Consider the following 15,306-nt stretch of genomic DNA (forward strand, 5'->3'; position numbering starts at 1 on the left):
TGAGTATTTCCTGCACCGCTGACCAAACGGTCCAGTGTAAAGTAACTGATGCACTTTGAATGAGAATGAACAGGAAATGATCATCAACCTTTTGGGTTAATTCAGTTTATTAAAGTGAGTAACGAGCGCTGACAGGCTTCATGTTCAGGCTGATACACAGTTCAACTGATCAATGACCAAAAATCTCTTTGACCCCAAACACAGAGTGTTTAATTAAACCAGAAACAATATAATGTGATTGTTGATTGTTTTTACTTATATTTATAAAACAAACACAAATGACTTTTTAGAACTTGTTTTATGTATTTAGTTTAAACCAATTGAATTGAAAAGATTATAAATTAAGTGCAAATTTGTCTTCAAAGGCTCCATCGTAACACTTTATTTAAAAAAAGTGATTACAAAACACAGAGTACAAAACCAACACAAATAATAACAAAAAACAATAAACCCAAAATCCTCCTGTACTGATAGTAAATGACTGAATGACTTTTAAAGCCCCAGCAGTGATTTCCACTGTTCACACACATGCAGCTTCATTCAGGAACATGTTCACGCTGCAGCTGGATGCAGGAACAGAGACAGCTGAGCGTCTGGCAGCACATCTGGATAACTGCCATGAAACCCAACAGAAGGTCCACGTCGGTGGTCGCAGCACAAACACCAGCTCTGTGTGCAAATAAACATCTTTGTCTCCTGAATACATGAACATCACATCACAATAAGGCCGAGTCTTAACTGCTGCCTGCAGTTTGCTGCATGTCGTGTTACAGCAGAGGATCAGAGGCGCTGCAGCTGAAGTTAAACTATAACTTCTTATTTTATATTTACATGGCAACACATTATTCCTGCATGAATACACAAATATATACACAAATGTAACAACTTTGGTTGACAACAATATAACAATAAATCCTTTTCATCTTGTTTATCTCCAAAAAGGAGCATCGAACAAATCAGGAAATCAATTATTGATCAGATTAAGATCAATTGGGCGACAGAACAAGGTCCTGATTTCTACAATTCACCCACACGTGCAAACATTTAAAGGCAACTTAATCATATAAATCCATTCAAAATCCTTTGAAGTCAACACATTTCTGATCAGTTCTAGTTTTATCTGTGTGTGAGTGTGTTCCTCCTTCATCTGCATCAAACTGTCCTCACTCACAGATACCAGCCACCTAAATACACCTGATGTGTTTCATCATGATCCACATTATTCCCTGAGAAATTAACAGAGATGTCAAAAAACATACAATTTTTAAGAACATGAGAAAAACATCTTGAATATCACATCCTGCATCTGAGTTCCATGTCCACACACACACACACACACACACACACACACGCGCGCGCGCGCGCACACACACACACACACACACACACGCACACACACACACACACACACAGGAAGGCTTCAGTGGCCATGCTGGTGTCCTGGCTGTTGTGTCGTGGGCAAGTGGACTCGTTTCAGTTTCTTGAAGATGTTTCACCTCTCTGGGAATTTCTTGCATTTCCAATTATTCATCTTGTGAGTCAAGGCCACCTGCAGAACACAAAAGTATTCATCATGTAGAGTCAACCTTTACCTCCAGTAATGGAGAGTGAAAGATTTATCTGACTGGTTTCAGTCAGTGTGTTTTAAAGACTCTGAACTCGACACCAAACACAAATCCTGTTAAATCACTGACTCACATTTAATGATGTCATGATTTCAGCTTCCATCACTTCCTGTCAGGATTATTATAAACATCTATTTTAAGACTTAACTGTTAATAATGAATCACTGATCAATCACAGCTGAGAGTCACAGAGCTGATACCAGAACATGTTCAGCTCTTTGGCATCTGCATTTGGAATCTGAAGAAACCCGTAAACCATTAGCCTAGCTTTAGCATCTAAACTGTAAACAGTCAGCCTGGTGCTGGAAGGTGTGTTTCTAACTTTAGTTTATCTTTATGCTAAGCTAAGCTAAGCTAAGCTAAGCTAACCACCTCCTGAGTTTAACTCCATAATTAACAGACAGACATGTAACAGTAGAATCAATCAGCCATCAGTCTCTCTGTGACAGAAAGCTAATACAGTTGAACTGTCCCTTTAAAGGTTACAGCCTGACATATTCAGTCCTCCAACATTCAGACCAGAAGTATTAAACCTACAGATCTGAAAACTGGTCAACATCCTGTATTTCCGTCCCTTCCTGCAGCCAGCTGGCTTTTAGGAATCAGTCTGAGAGTTAATGTGAAGAATTTCATGTCAGATGATTAACTGGCTCAAAGGGACAGTTCACTCCAGAATCACTGATACATGTTCAGTGTTAGAGTAACCAAAAATAAGTACTCAGGTAGAAGTAAAAGAGTTGGAGGACAAAAGTACTTAATTTGAATCATCAGAATAATTTATATTAAATACTTATGTACAACAATCTGAGAACGTTCTTCACTACAACAGACGGCAAACTAGAACACCAACAAATTACAGCAAGAAGATGAAGAGAGAGAGTTCATACTTACTGCTGTCTGTCTCATTTGGTCTCTGACGCTCTGCAATCCTTCGGGCTGTAAATATTAGCAGTGAATGTTATTTGACAGTCATACTGCTGCTGTAGCTTCAGACATTATCCTGCTTCATGTCATGTGGTAGATAACAGAGCATCAGCAGACCTGAGACCAGCTGACAATCTACTCAAGATGTAGGAACCAGCCATTGTCTTCTGTTCCTCTCAGCACAGGAGGTGTGAGCTGCATGTCTGTGTCCATCTCACCTCTCACCTACTCCCTTCCATATTGTAGTGGCCTGGCTACTATCCCCCCCCATCAGTACCTGTCTCTTCTTCCACAGACTGTTTACATTCAGTGCCAGTTCAGTCACTGGAGAACATCAGGTTTATCCCTGGTTACAAACACGCTTGTCACCAAATGACAAGGCCCACATCTGGCATGTACTATTAAGATGTCATCCAATAAGTTACAACACTCAAACCCGGCAGGGTGTCTCCACATTCACTTCAAAAAGGAAACAAGAGCCTTGATTTCTCCTTTAATACTGGAAGTTTTGGTACAATTTCAAAGGCCAATACTAATGGAATGTTCTATTCTATGATCTATTTTTAAGCATTTAGACTTTCTTTTAACTCTGATACATGTCTGTGAAGTACAAGTTGTCACTGTACGAGATATTCTTAAGCCATTAGTGCCTCTGATGATTATGTGCTTGTTTGTATTTCATTCTAACTAATAGTTTCTCTTTCTCTATTAGGCAACTTCAGTTGTGTTCCTTTATATTCTTATAACAAATGTTAATGTGAGACCATGATGTATATCGGCACATAGTCGATCGCGATTTTAAAAACTTATCAAATCATTAGTTTGATTCAACAAGTAAGAAATCGGTAACATTAGCTGTGACGTCACCGGAGGAAGCTACGTGACCAGGCCGCCCTTGATTCCGCCCTTGGTTTAAACATTAAAAGCTCATGCATCCCGCTGCTCACTCTCTTCTGAAACTCTCTTCTACACGCTTCTGAAACTCTTCTTACTCTCGTACCCTCTCGTAACGCTTGTAATCTCTTGTAACCTACTCGCTTGCATTTTCTAAAGTTCACTTACACTCTTTGTTTTACTCTTGCTCTTCGTTTGCTACCTTCGTACTTACTTTAATTTCTAGTACACGTAATTTGATTTTGTACTTTGCTAGATTTTTGAGGCTCCGATGCTTAGTAATCTCTGGAGATCTGAGCCACTTGTAAGATACCTCTCCAGGTGACGCTCTTTTATTTTGAAAAGATCTTTCTTTGAAATTTGAGCAAGAACGAAATTGATTCCTTTTTGTGATATTTTTTTTTCTTATTATTGTTAGAGTATCGTATTTAAAACCAAAGAAACTATTTTTGTTGTCTTGTATTTAGTAATAGAGAGAGATCGTCCGTCCGGCGTTTCTTTCCTAGTTATTTTTACGCAAGAAGTCAATTCAATATATATTCGGAATCAACCGCGCACGGACCCGCCTGCAGCGATCTCAAGCGAGACACTTCGCTGGGCAGAGGAAGTTCGACCCGAGACGGCATCACATTCCAGCGGTTCCGAAGCAGACAGGCCGCAAAGAGCTCAGACGGAATCCCCGCTATGCCGGCAAATACGTCATCGAGGGAAGCCGTTTCGTCATCATCCAGCGGCTGGACAGACGCGGCTTCTGCATCTAAACTGAGACGGAGCTGACCCAGAGAATCCGGATTCTGGGACATCTCTCTTCTTCAACAAAGTAGGATGGAAACTCCACACACGACAAGAGTCACACGTGAATGAAATCAGAGTTGGTGTTTGTAAAAGCTTCAAATATATGTCATAAATTCAAAACATCTCCCATATAATCTCGTTAGAAATTAATCCCGTAGTTGCAAATTAACGGTTCCATGTTAAGATCCACCATTGTCTGAATCCATCCAATCAATAATTCATTCCAGTCTTCACACTTTCTGTTACTTTGTCACCCGTTTGAATCATTATCTCATGTCATTTAATCTGCATTTATTTAGTTAATAAACATATTTAATCTTATGTCGTTGTCTGTGCACGTTTAATTTGAAGTGGGAAATCGATGGGATCGTGGAAAGAATTCACTGCTTCAGAATAGGAGCAAATAGATATTGAAATAAAAAGATTCACTTGAGATTGATGATTTATCTGTCTACCAAACTTGGACAGTTGATAATTTAACTAATTACCTCCGAGGTTAGTTTTAAAATTCAAATATCGGAGGTGGTGCCCTGTAAACGAGTGTAAATTAATCGCCAGTGATTAATTAGGCCTATCAGATATTTATCAAAGTAGTGTCTCCTACAAAGTAAAAGTATTCTGTAATAAACTACTCAGAAAAGTACAATTCATTCAAAAAAGTTACTCGACTACATGTAATATAAATAATGATACATTAAAGGTATAGTTCTTTTCTAGATACTAAAGTCACTTAACAAAGGAAACAACAACAACATAAAATGTATCTGTGAGTAAAGGGAACATATCAGAAAGTGGAGGAGGAGAACAAACTTCTTTGGTGATTGTCAGCAGTTTTCAAGAGGTGGAGAAAATGTAATTTCTTATCAACTACCATTGTTGAGAGGAAATTTACCCGATATGACACTCTTTTTACGAAAAAATTTCGCCGAATGATAATCTGCAGAAAACAAAACAAAAGTAAACAACACAGAAATGATTCTGGTGGAGATTTTAATGTTTGTTTCATCTTTTAAAAGTCTGTTTTCAAACAGTCAAGAATGGAGAGTGAAAGTTGGTCTGAACGGTTTCAGTTTTACTTTCATTGCTTTACAGAAGAATCTCAATGTTCAATGTTCCACTGAGGTCGACCACCAAACAGAACATTAGATCACCGTCTCTCATTTAATTAGATGTCATGATTTCAGCTTCATCACTACAGATTAGGATTATTATAAACATCCAATTCAAACTCACTCTGCTGCCAAATGAAGCACTTTGACACCTGAGTGTTAATAATGAGCACCAACAGCTGAGAGTCACAGAGCTGATACCAGAACATGTTCAGCTCTTTGGCTTCATAAACTCATCAATTCATTCATTATTAATATGGAAGCTGATGGAATCAGAAACCATTAGCCTAGCTTTAGCATTAAACCCATAAACAGAGTGAAACAGTCAGCCTGCTGCTGGAAGGTGTGTTTCTAACTAATGTCTGTTTCCTCCTGCTTCCAGTCTTTATGCTAAGCTAAGCTAAGCTAACCACCTTCTGAGTCTAATACTGGTAAGTTATTACTTAAAGTGTTGAAGTGTTCTGTTAAAGGTTTCAGCCTGACCGGCTCATCACAGACTCACGTTAATGCTCCATAGTTTATAATAATGCAGCTCAGTGAGGATACAGACGCTTCATAGAGGAGAGGAGAGAATATAACGCTGATCTTCCTGTTGGTCACAGAGACCCTGACTGACAAATCACACAACTGGAGAGAAATCTTACACTTCATGATCCAAAACAGTTTTTAAGTCCTGTGGACACTTCTGTCCCTCTTTCCTGCTCGTCCACATATGAGCTCTGTCTCTCTGTTACAAGTCTGATCACTCCTATTGATCAGTGTTTTAATAATGCCTCGTTTTAGCGGAGCTGCAGCATCTCTGAACCCTTCGTTCCAGCCGCCATGCTTACAGCTCTCTGTCAGCTCAGTTCTCTGATGCTCTGCAGCCCATTTTACTGTGTGTTGTTAATTTGTCTATAAATATTAACAGTGAGTGCTATTTGACAGTCACACTGCTGCTGTAGCTTCAGTCATTATCCTGCTCCATGTCATGTGGTAGATAACAGAGTGTCAGCAGACCTGAGACCAGCTGACAATCTACTCAAGTAAAAGTATTCTGTAATAAACTACTCAGAAAAGTACAATTTATTCAAAAAAGTTACTCAAGTATATCTAATGTAAATAATAATAATGACACATTAAACATATAGTGCTTTTCTAGATACTAAAGTCACTTAACAAAGGAAACAACGAAACAATATAATTAATTTGTGAGTAAAGGGAACATATCAGAAAGTGGAGGAGGAGAACAAACTTCTTTGGTGATTGTCAGCAGTTTTGAAGAGGTGGAGAAAATGTAGTTTGTTAACAACTACCATTGTGGAGAGGAGACTTACATGACCGGAATCTTCTCTGTAAACCTGCAGAAAACAAAACAAAAGTAAACATTACAGAAAGTCAACTTCTATATGACACAGAAATGATTCTGGTGGAGATTTTAATGTTTGTTTCATCTTTTAAAAGTCTGTTTTCAAACAGTCAAGAATGGAGAGTGAAAGTTGGTCTGAACGGTTTCAGTTTTACTTTCATTGTTTTACAGAAGAATCTCAATGTTCAATGTTCCACTGAGGTCGACCACCAAACAGAACATTAGATCACCGTCTCTCATTTAATTAGATGTCATGATTTCAGCTTCATCACTACAGATTAGGATTATTATAAACATCCAATTCAAACTCACTCTGCTGCCAAATGAAGCACTTTGACACCTGAGTGTTAATAATGAGCACCAACAGCTGAGAGTCACAGAGCTGATACCAGAACATGTTCAGCTCTTTGGCTTCATAAACTCATCAATTCATTCATTATTAATATGGAATCTGATGGAATCAGAAACCATTAGCCTAGCTTTAGCATTAAACCCATAAACAGTGTGAAACAGTCAGCCTGGTGCTGGAAGGTGTGTTTCTAACTAATGTCTGTTTCCTCCTGTTTCCAGTCTTTATGCTAAGCTAAGCTAAGCTAACCACCTCCTGAGTTTACCTCCACAATTAACAGACAGACATGTAACAGTGGAATCAATCAGCCATCAGTCTCTCTGTGATAGAAAGAGCAAACACTGGTAAGAGTATTGCTTAAAGTGTTGAACTGTCCCTTTAAAGGTTACAGCCTGACATATTCAGTCCTCCAACATTCAGACCAGAAGTATTAAACCTACAGATCTGAAAACTGGTCAACATCCTGTATTTCCGTCCCTTCCTGCAGCCAGCTGGCTTTTAGGAATCAGTCTGAGAGTTAATGTGAAGAATCTCATGTCAGATGATGAACTGGCTCAAAGGGACAGTTTACTCCAGAATCACTGATACATGTTCAGTGTTAGAGTAACCAAGAGTACTCAGGTAGAAAGTAAATTAAGTATGTAATGTAAATAATGATAATGAAACCTTAAACGTATAGTGCTTTTCTAGATTAAAGTCACTTCACAAAGGAAACAACAAAACAATAACATGTATCTGTGAGTAAAGGGAACATATCAGAAAGACAGGCATGTAACAGTGAAATCAATCAGCCATCAGTCTCTCTGTGACAGAAAGCTAACACTGGTAAGAGTATTACTTAAAGTGTTGAACTGTCCCTTTAAAGGTTACTGACATATTCAGGCTTTTAACAAACCAATCAGAGAGTTAATCCAAAGAATCATTTGTTAAATGATAAACTGGATTAAAGGAGCATTCTGTAGTTCTATGAAAGACTTTTAATCAGAAGAGAAAGATCTTCACTGACTGATTTGTTTTCATGACTGAATAAACTGAATAAATAAACTATTTGATGCAGTTTTACTGTGTCTATATGTGGCGGACCCTGCCACCTTTCTACCTTCAAGCAGTGTTCTGGGACCTTATTTTCCTCTGAGAACAGTTTGTTTATTCACGTATGGAATAAATAAATATTTCTGAGTTTGTATCATTACGTCATTAATATTGTAAACACTAAAATTCTGAGTTTGAAATTCTTCAAAACAACATAGCGCCTCTTTAAAAGTTATTAATTTGTATCCAGATGTGTCTTTTTGTTTGCCTTAATTATGTTTATCAGCAGAAAGCTTCAGGATGTAGAGCCTCCACTTTCAAATGTTACGAAAAACATGAGTGAGTGACACTCAGAGGTCTGTCTGATGGAACTTAATCAATAGTGTTAGGTAGTGCTGGGCGGTATACCGGTTCAGACCGAATACAGGTGTGAATTTTCGTTATGATATGAATTTTCAATATACCGCCATACCGCTGTATTTGATTACACAACGTTCAGAACGCTGCGCTGCGGGACACTGTTTCAGACCGGACCCTTTTCAATGTTGCGCTTCTAAACAGACATGGTGCGACGGCCAGGCGTAGTGGGGGTAAACAGTAGTGCTCTGGTGTTATGTTACGGTGAAGATGGATAGGATAGACATTCAGTTCATCACTTCATCCGTGGACGTCAAGATGAGCAACTGGACAGCCGCTGAGATCCGGGAGATCCTGGCGTCTCCTCGGTCTCTGTAGCTGTCAGCTTGTTGTTGTAGTGGCAAGCTACTTACGGTCGCAACTTTCAAATTAAAACTGCAAGCAGTGATGAACGGGCCCTCGCAGTCCGCGCGCACGTCGGGGCGTGCCGCCGTCCAAACGCGCCGCGGCTTAAGCCCCGTTGCTCGATCGTTGTTCACGGAGGCAGCAACCGCCTGCGTTTGGGACGGTGCACGCGGGGGGTGAATATCAGCCTCTTCTCCCAACGTGTGTTTGTAACGCGGTGGGTTGCCCCTGCCAGTATCAAGCGCTTCAAGGTGAAGTCAGAACAACTTCCTGCAATCCACAGAAATCCAAAGGGACTGCAGGTGAATGATTTCTAAAACAGTTAGTAATCAGGTACGTTTTGACAATCGATTCTGCACCGTTACGTTGTGTGAAGTGTTACGGCCTTCTCTTTGCCTTTGTCTGGAATTCAGGCATGGACACCTGTGTTTTTGCAGGGAATAGATTGGAAGTGGGACAGAGAGGGGGGGGGTTGTGGCTTGCAGTAAACTTCCTTCGCCCTAAATTCAAAACTGGGTCCACTGCATATGTGACATGCACGCCAACCACTCGACTACTGGCGCAGATAAGACACTGCCTTCTGTTGTCACCGTGAAGGCAGGAAGGCAGCGCATCATAGGGAAGGATGGAAGTGGAATGCCACAGATTTAGATAGGTAGTGGAGTGCAGCCAGAGGTGATTCTTCCTTTTGAAAAGGGACAGCGGTCAAGTGACCAGGTTTGACGAGCGTCCTGCAGTAGTGGTGTTTAACCAAAGAACCCACTCAGTTGTTTCATATCGCAGTGGAATCCACTTCGTTCATCGCGGAAGAGTTGGGCAGAATCACAACTACACACATCTTGTTGTGTGCCACCTTGACAGGGCAGACACAACACGCAAATGGCATTCTTAGCAAATTGGCTTATTTGAAAATTGTGTGCTGTGGCTTACTACCACTGACTTATCCATTATGTGGCTCAACCCATTACCCTTCAACTATGCCCTGTTGAAACGTGCAATTCAGACAAAACTACCTGCAAATGCCATGTACATCTGACTATGTTTGTCATCACTGCACATAAATATGTGTAGAATAATGCTTCATTTGCCTTCTTTCAAAAAATTTATTTATGGCTGTCTATCAGTGTCAAGCTTTTGATCTAAGTTCTGCTTTGTTTACTAGTTTTTATCCCAAGAAGTGCATGCTGCCACCTTTTGAAGTTTCAATAAAATCTGATGAATATGATACATGTGCCTTGAAAGACAACAGTGCCATCTAGTGGCGACTTGCATCACCTACACCATCAATTCATGTGCTTCTAAGCAAAATTGACCACTTCCTGTTTGACTGAGAGTGTGGGTGTAAATGAGTCATTTGTGCGTCTTGTCATGACACACATGCGTGCCACATTTCATTCATGTACATGCATGTAGGACGCCCAAATTGCCTGAAATAAAACTTGCTTCATGTTTCCAGTGGGTGGCGCTATGGATATGACACAGTATTGATGCACAGATCTATTCAGGGCCACTCCCTCTAGATTCCCTCTAGATTTGGCCGAGCTAGGAAATAGTATGAAGGAGATATCAGCACTTGATGCTTCATGACGAAGGATTGTTATGGCAGGCTCCACAACTGCCAGCAGGTATGACTTAGGACAAAGATTTTAATAACTTTTCATTTTCAAGGTCAGAGGATGCTACTGAGTGACTTTGAAGTCGGTGGTGTTACATCTGTAGGAGGAGATAATTTACGTACAAAGACTGGCATAATTCAACATGGCGGCCAAAAGCAAAATGGCAGACTAAGTATTGATGCTGAAATTCGTTCGGGGAGACAGCCTCTACAGTTACGAGCAGTTTGGTGTGGATAGGAAATTGTATGTTGAAGTTATGAAGCCTCGATGCTTGACGGCGTGAGGACAAAATGGTTTCCACCGCACCGCCCACTAAACCTTGGCGCAGCTGAATGATTTTAATAACTTTTGTTCTTCAAGGCATGAAGAAAATTACTGAGTTAATTTGAAGACTGTGGTGTTTAAGCTCTAGGACAAGATAATTTTCAAATTAGGCGTGAATTTGTCAAAAATGCGGCCAAATTTCAAAATAACTGACTTCCTGTTGGACTGAGAGTATGCATCCAAATGGGTTTTTTGTGCGTACGGTCATGAGGAATCTGCGTACCAATTTTCGTCCTTCTATGTTACAAGTAGGAGGCGGGGCATCACAATAGGGGGCGCTACAGAGCCCACGCGTCACGGCCACGCCCCATGACTACACAGATCTCATCAGGGCGACTCCCTCTGCATTCCTGAGAGATTTGGCCGAGATAAGACATTGTATGAAGAAATTATGAGGACACGATGCTTCACGGCGAAGGATTCGAATTGCCCGCTCCACTGTGGCCAGCAGGTATGACGTAGGATAAAGATTTTAATAACTTTTCATCTTCAAGGTCAGAGGATGCTACTGAGTGACTTTGAAGTCGGCGGTGTTACATCTGTAGGAGGAGATAATTTAAGTACGAAGATTGGCAATATTTCAACATGGCGGCCAAAAGCAAAATGCCAGACTAAGTATTGATGCTGAGATTTGTTCGGGGAGACAGCCTCTACAGTTACAAGCAGTTTGGTGTGGATAGGAAATTGTATGTTGAAGTTATAAAGCCTCGATGCTTGATGGCGTGAGGAAAAAATGGTTTCCACCGCCCCGCCCACTAAAGTTTGGCGCAGCTGAATGATTTCAATAACTTTTGTTCTTCAAGGCATGAAGAAAATTACTGAGTTAATTTGAAGACCGTTGTGTTTAAGCTCTAGGACAAGATCATTTTCAAAGTAGGCATGAATTGGACAAAAACGCCGCCACACATCTAATTGGCTGCCTTCCTGTTGGACTGACACTAGTGGTCCAAATGGGTTGTTTGTGCGTCTGGTCATGAGGAATCTGCGTATTGAATTTCGTTCTTCTACGCACTTGTGGGAGGCGGGGCTGAACATTAGGGGGCGCTACAGAGCCCGCAGGTCACGACCTCACCCAACGACATTAAATTATCAAATTTTTCGCCAGATGTGATGTATATTCCAAATTTGATGAGTTTTTGGATATGTTCAGGCATCCAAAACTGCAGTCAAAGCGCAGAAGAATAATAAGAAGAAGAATCTTTCCAATTTCAATAGGGACCTCACAGGTCGATGACCTGCTCGGGCCCTAATTAAAAGCCCCCGGTAAGAACCTCATTCTAAACTTCAGTGAGGAGCAATATAAAGCTCTTATTTTGAAGACAAGTTCGACCTGCTTCCTGTTAGCTATCTGTTGCTTGAGGCAGCTAATGGAGGGGGCGAGGCGCTCCGCCGCACGCTTCCTTTAATAGCGGGGATTTAACATTGGCGTGTGTTTGACTGAGGAGGCGAGAATATGGGCCACGGGTCTATAATTAAGTAAATCTATCATGTGTCGCCATATTTCTTCCGATGCATATGTTGTATGTCACTGTTCACGCCCAACTTCGTGCTTCACGTCATGTCACATGTTTACACCTACCTCAGTGGCGCTTTTTGGGAAGAAGGAATGAGAAACTGGTTGAGAGAGGAAAATTACACCTCCCTTATAGATGGATAGAGTGCTGCCTTTACCTTGCAGCAAATGTGCCGCCTTTTCTATCTAAAAGGGGCTAGTAATTGTTCTCTCAACCAGTAGAAAATGCTGTGAACACCTGATTATGCATGAAAAAAAATACCGTCATATACCGTGAAACCGTAGGAATTTTGAAAAATACAGTGATATACATTTTTGGTCATACCGCCCAGCACTAGTGTTAGGCAACGATCCATTTAAACGTTCAGTATTAGAACCAGAGGCCTGATGTAATTAAACAGAAGGGTTGAAATCTGAGGAAACAAAAACAAACTGGATGTGATTGTATCACACAGTGTTTCTGTAATGTTGATGTCTGCACATGATGTGTTGATATATTCATACAATACATAACATTAACTTACCTCGAATAGAGGTCACTGTGATGCACTTTGTAGCCATAAGCACAACAAGAACTACGACGAGAACTACAGCTCCTATAACGATTCCACCAAACAGCCATCCAATGACCACTTTGGTGGATGAGTTCTCTGAAACACGTCACAAAGAGTTCATGTAAAACTCAAAGTGTTACTGTAGATGACAGAGGATGGACACAGAAAAACACAATTTTGGGAGTAAAACATCAAGACACAAATCTCACCACTGATAAACACGAAGGTCTCAGAATGAATCTGATGGCTAATTTCCTCCTGAGTGACTTCACAGCTGTAGTGGTCAGTTTTGGTCACAGTGGTGTTGATGGTAACGTAGTAACGACCTCCTCTCTCTGAGACCTGACGCTCCTCAGCAGGAAGGATGTTTCCAGAGCTGTCCTGCCACTCCACTTTAGGTTCTGGAGAAGCTCCTTGAACTTCACACTGCAGCAGAGACCAGTCCTTTGTTTGATCCAGTATTGTGATGCAGGGCTTTGGAGATGCACCTGAGAACATCATATGAACAACAGCTTATTAAGGGCAGAACAGCATTTACTACTGGACTGTGAGACATTAAGTATAACTGAGGCACCAGTGATGTCATCATGGCATGTTGTTTTTATCCTTCACTGACTGAAACACACTGTGTTATAGAGAGAAGACAGCAGAGAAGCAGAGAAGCACAATGTGAGGCTCACACTAGATTTACAACCTGCTTTGTGTCACTACAATGTTGGAAGTGACACAAATGAAGCTTTGATAAATCAGTTTGTGTGACTAATGCAACCTCAGCGTTATTTCAGTGATGACATCATCAGACCTGGATGACCTGGATATGAAAACTGTGTTCAGAAACATTTGAAGAGAGATATTTTCTGATGTGTGTGGAGCTGCTTCTGACCTGCTGACCTGCAGGCTGACAGAACCTCACACTGTCCAAAGAGATATTCACATCGCTGGACAACCTGCAGCCTTTCTTTACACTCTGACTTCTTACTCAGAGAGGTTAGAGTTTAGAAACATGTGCATATTATCACACACACCGTTATTAACACAACACAAACACATTTCTCTACATTAACAAGATCAAGAATATTGTAAACAGGAGACTCTCAGCTGAAATCTGAGCTCAGTGTCTGTGATTCTGTTCAATGTTGGTGATCAAGTTCTGTTTGTATCGTTGTATAAATAGAAATCACAGAGAATGAAGTGAAGGCATTTGAAGTTGTGATCACTGAATCAGTGTGTTTGCAGTCTAACAATGAGCACAAACATGTTAGATTAAATCAAAGTAGAACTGGGTCCACTCTCACTGGGCCCAGTTGCTCCGTATAGTGCTGAAGCACAATTGTCCCTCCTCCCCAGTCCACTGCTGTCCTGCACTCATACTGCTCCGTCCCCCAACCGGGCCTGAGCATTGTTGCATTTTAAACAATTTTTATATTTACATTTTAGAGCATTTATCTTTGGGGTTCAGTATCTTGCTCTTGGACATGCAGACCAGGGGAATGGAACCAGCAACCTTCCAATAATAAGACGCTGGCTCTACCCCTGAGCATCAGCTGCCCAACCTCTTGTACATACATCATCAGGTCGTAGCACAGTCGACCACAATGGAGAACAACACAGAGACTATGACTGTAACTTTACTGACTTCTTTGTGGAATATTTTAGGTGGTTTTGGTCGTTTGTGGGACGCAAAATTAATTTGTCCTTCAACAGTTTCATTGTGATCCAAAAAACAAATATTTTCACATCTTCTAATTTCATGACAGATCTCTCATGTACAGCCATAGCTGTATACTATTGTGATGACTGGACCAACCTGTTTATGTTCACATAATTCATGATATGTTCCAGTACTGCCCAAAGGACCTGAGGTCCGTCCACCACAGTCTCAAGAAAACCTTCCTGAACTCATCACTGACTGCTGTTAGTAGCTTTTAGAAAAGTCACAGTTTGAAGCAAATAACATGTCTAATAATTACTAATGATGAATTATAACACATCACTATTCATCTCAAATTCATTCTCACATTGAACTATTTAACCACAGCAGTGTACAACAATGAGGAGGCCTAGCAGAGTAGTAGGTGGTAGTGTATAAAAACAAGGCATCTTCTTTGTAGTGACTTGTTCTTATCAAAATAAAACAACAAAATGAACCTAAGCCACTGAGGGGCTGCTGTACTGGTACTTGTAGTAGTTGACGCGTCGTCTTCCAGGTCCAATGAATGTATAAAATTTGTGAGCTTCATATGCACTCACCAAACGTTTCTTCATGGTTTCGCGCTCTTAACAAATAAGCAACCTCAGCTGAACTGTGCACACACTTACATTAACTCTGTCATCTGAATGCAAATCAAACAAAGGGCTCACGTTTGCCACAACGCAATAATAAAACGATCATGATGACGGTCAAAAACTGTGTGCTTCCACAGTCAGCAGCACACCTGCTGAGTAATTACCTGCTGTTCTA

The 15,306-nt window shown here is 40.7% G+C and overlaps 1 protein-coding gene across 2 annotated transcripts in view; it reads right to left on the bottom strand.

Moving 5' to 3' along the window:
- Window positions 1–5,209: 5,209 nt before the first annotated feature.
- LOC115583271 (butyrophilin-like protein 1) overlaps window positions 5,210–15,306 on the bottom strand; it is a 34,193-nt gene continuing 24,096 nt past the window's right edge. The window contains exons 4-6 of one of the 2 annotated variants that reach the window (XM_030419933.1): window positions 13,055–13,333; window positions 12,816–12,941; window positions 5,210–6,687 (exon numbers count right to left, since the gene is read on the bottom strand). In XM_030419933.1, the coding sequence (XP_030275793.1) occupies window positions 6,632–6,687; window positions 12,816–12,941; window positions 13,055–13,333 (461 nt within the window). In that variant the 3' untranslated portion in view covers window positions 5,210–6,631. The remainder of the gene's footprint in view (window positions 6,688–12,815; window positions 12,942–13,054; window positions 13,334–15,306) is intronic. The other variant, XM_030419934.1, reaches the window with a different exon arrangement.

This window comes from Sparus aurata, chromosome 6 (assembly GCF_900880675.1).
Source record: "Sparus aurata chromosome 6, fSpaAur1.1, whole genome shotgun sequence".
Taxonomy (NCBI): domain Eukaryota; kingdom Metazoa; phylum Chordata; class Actinopteri; order Spariformes; family Sparidae; genus Sparus; species Sparus aurata.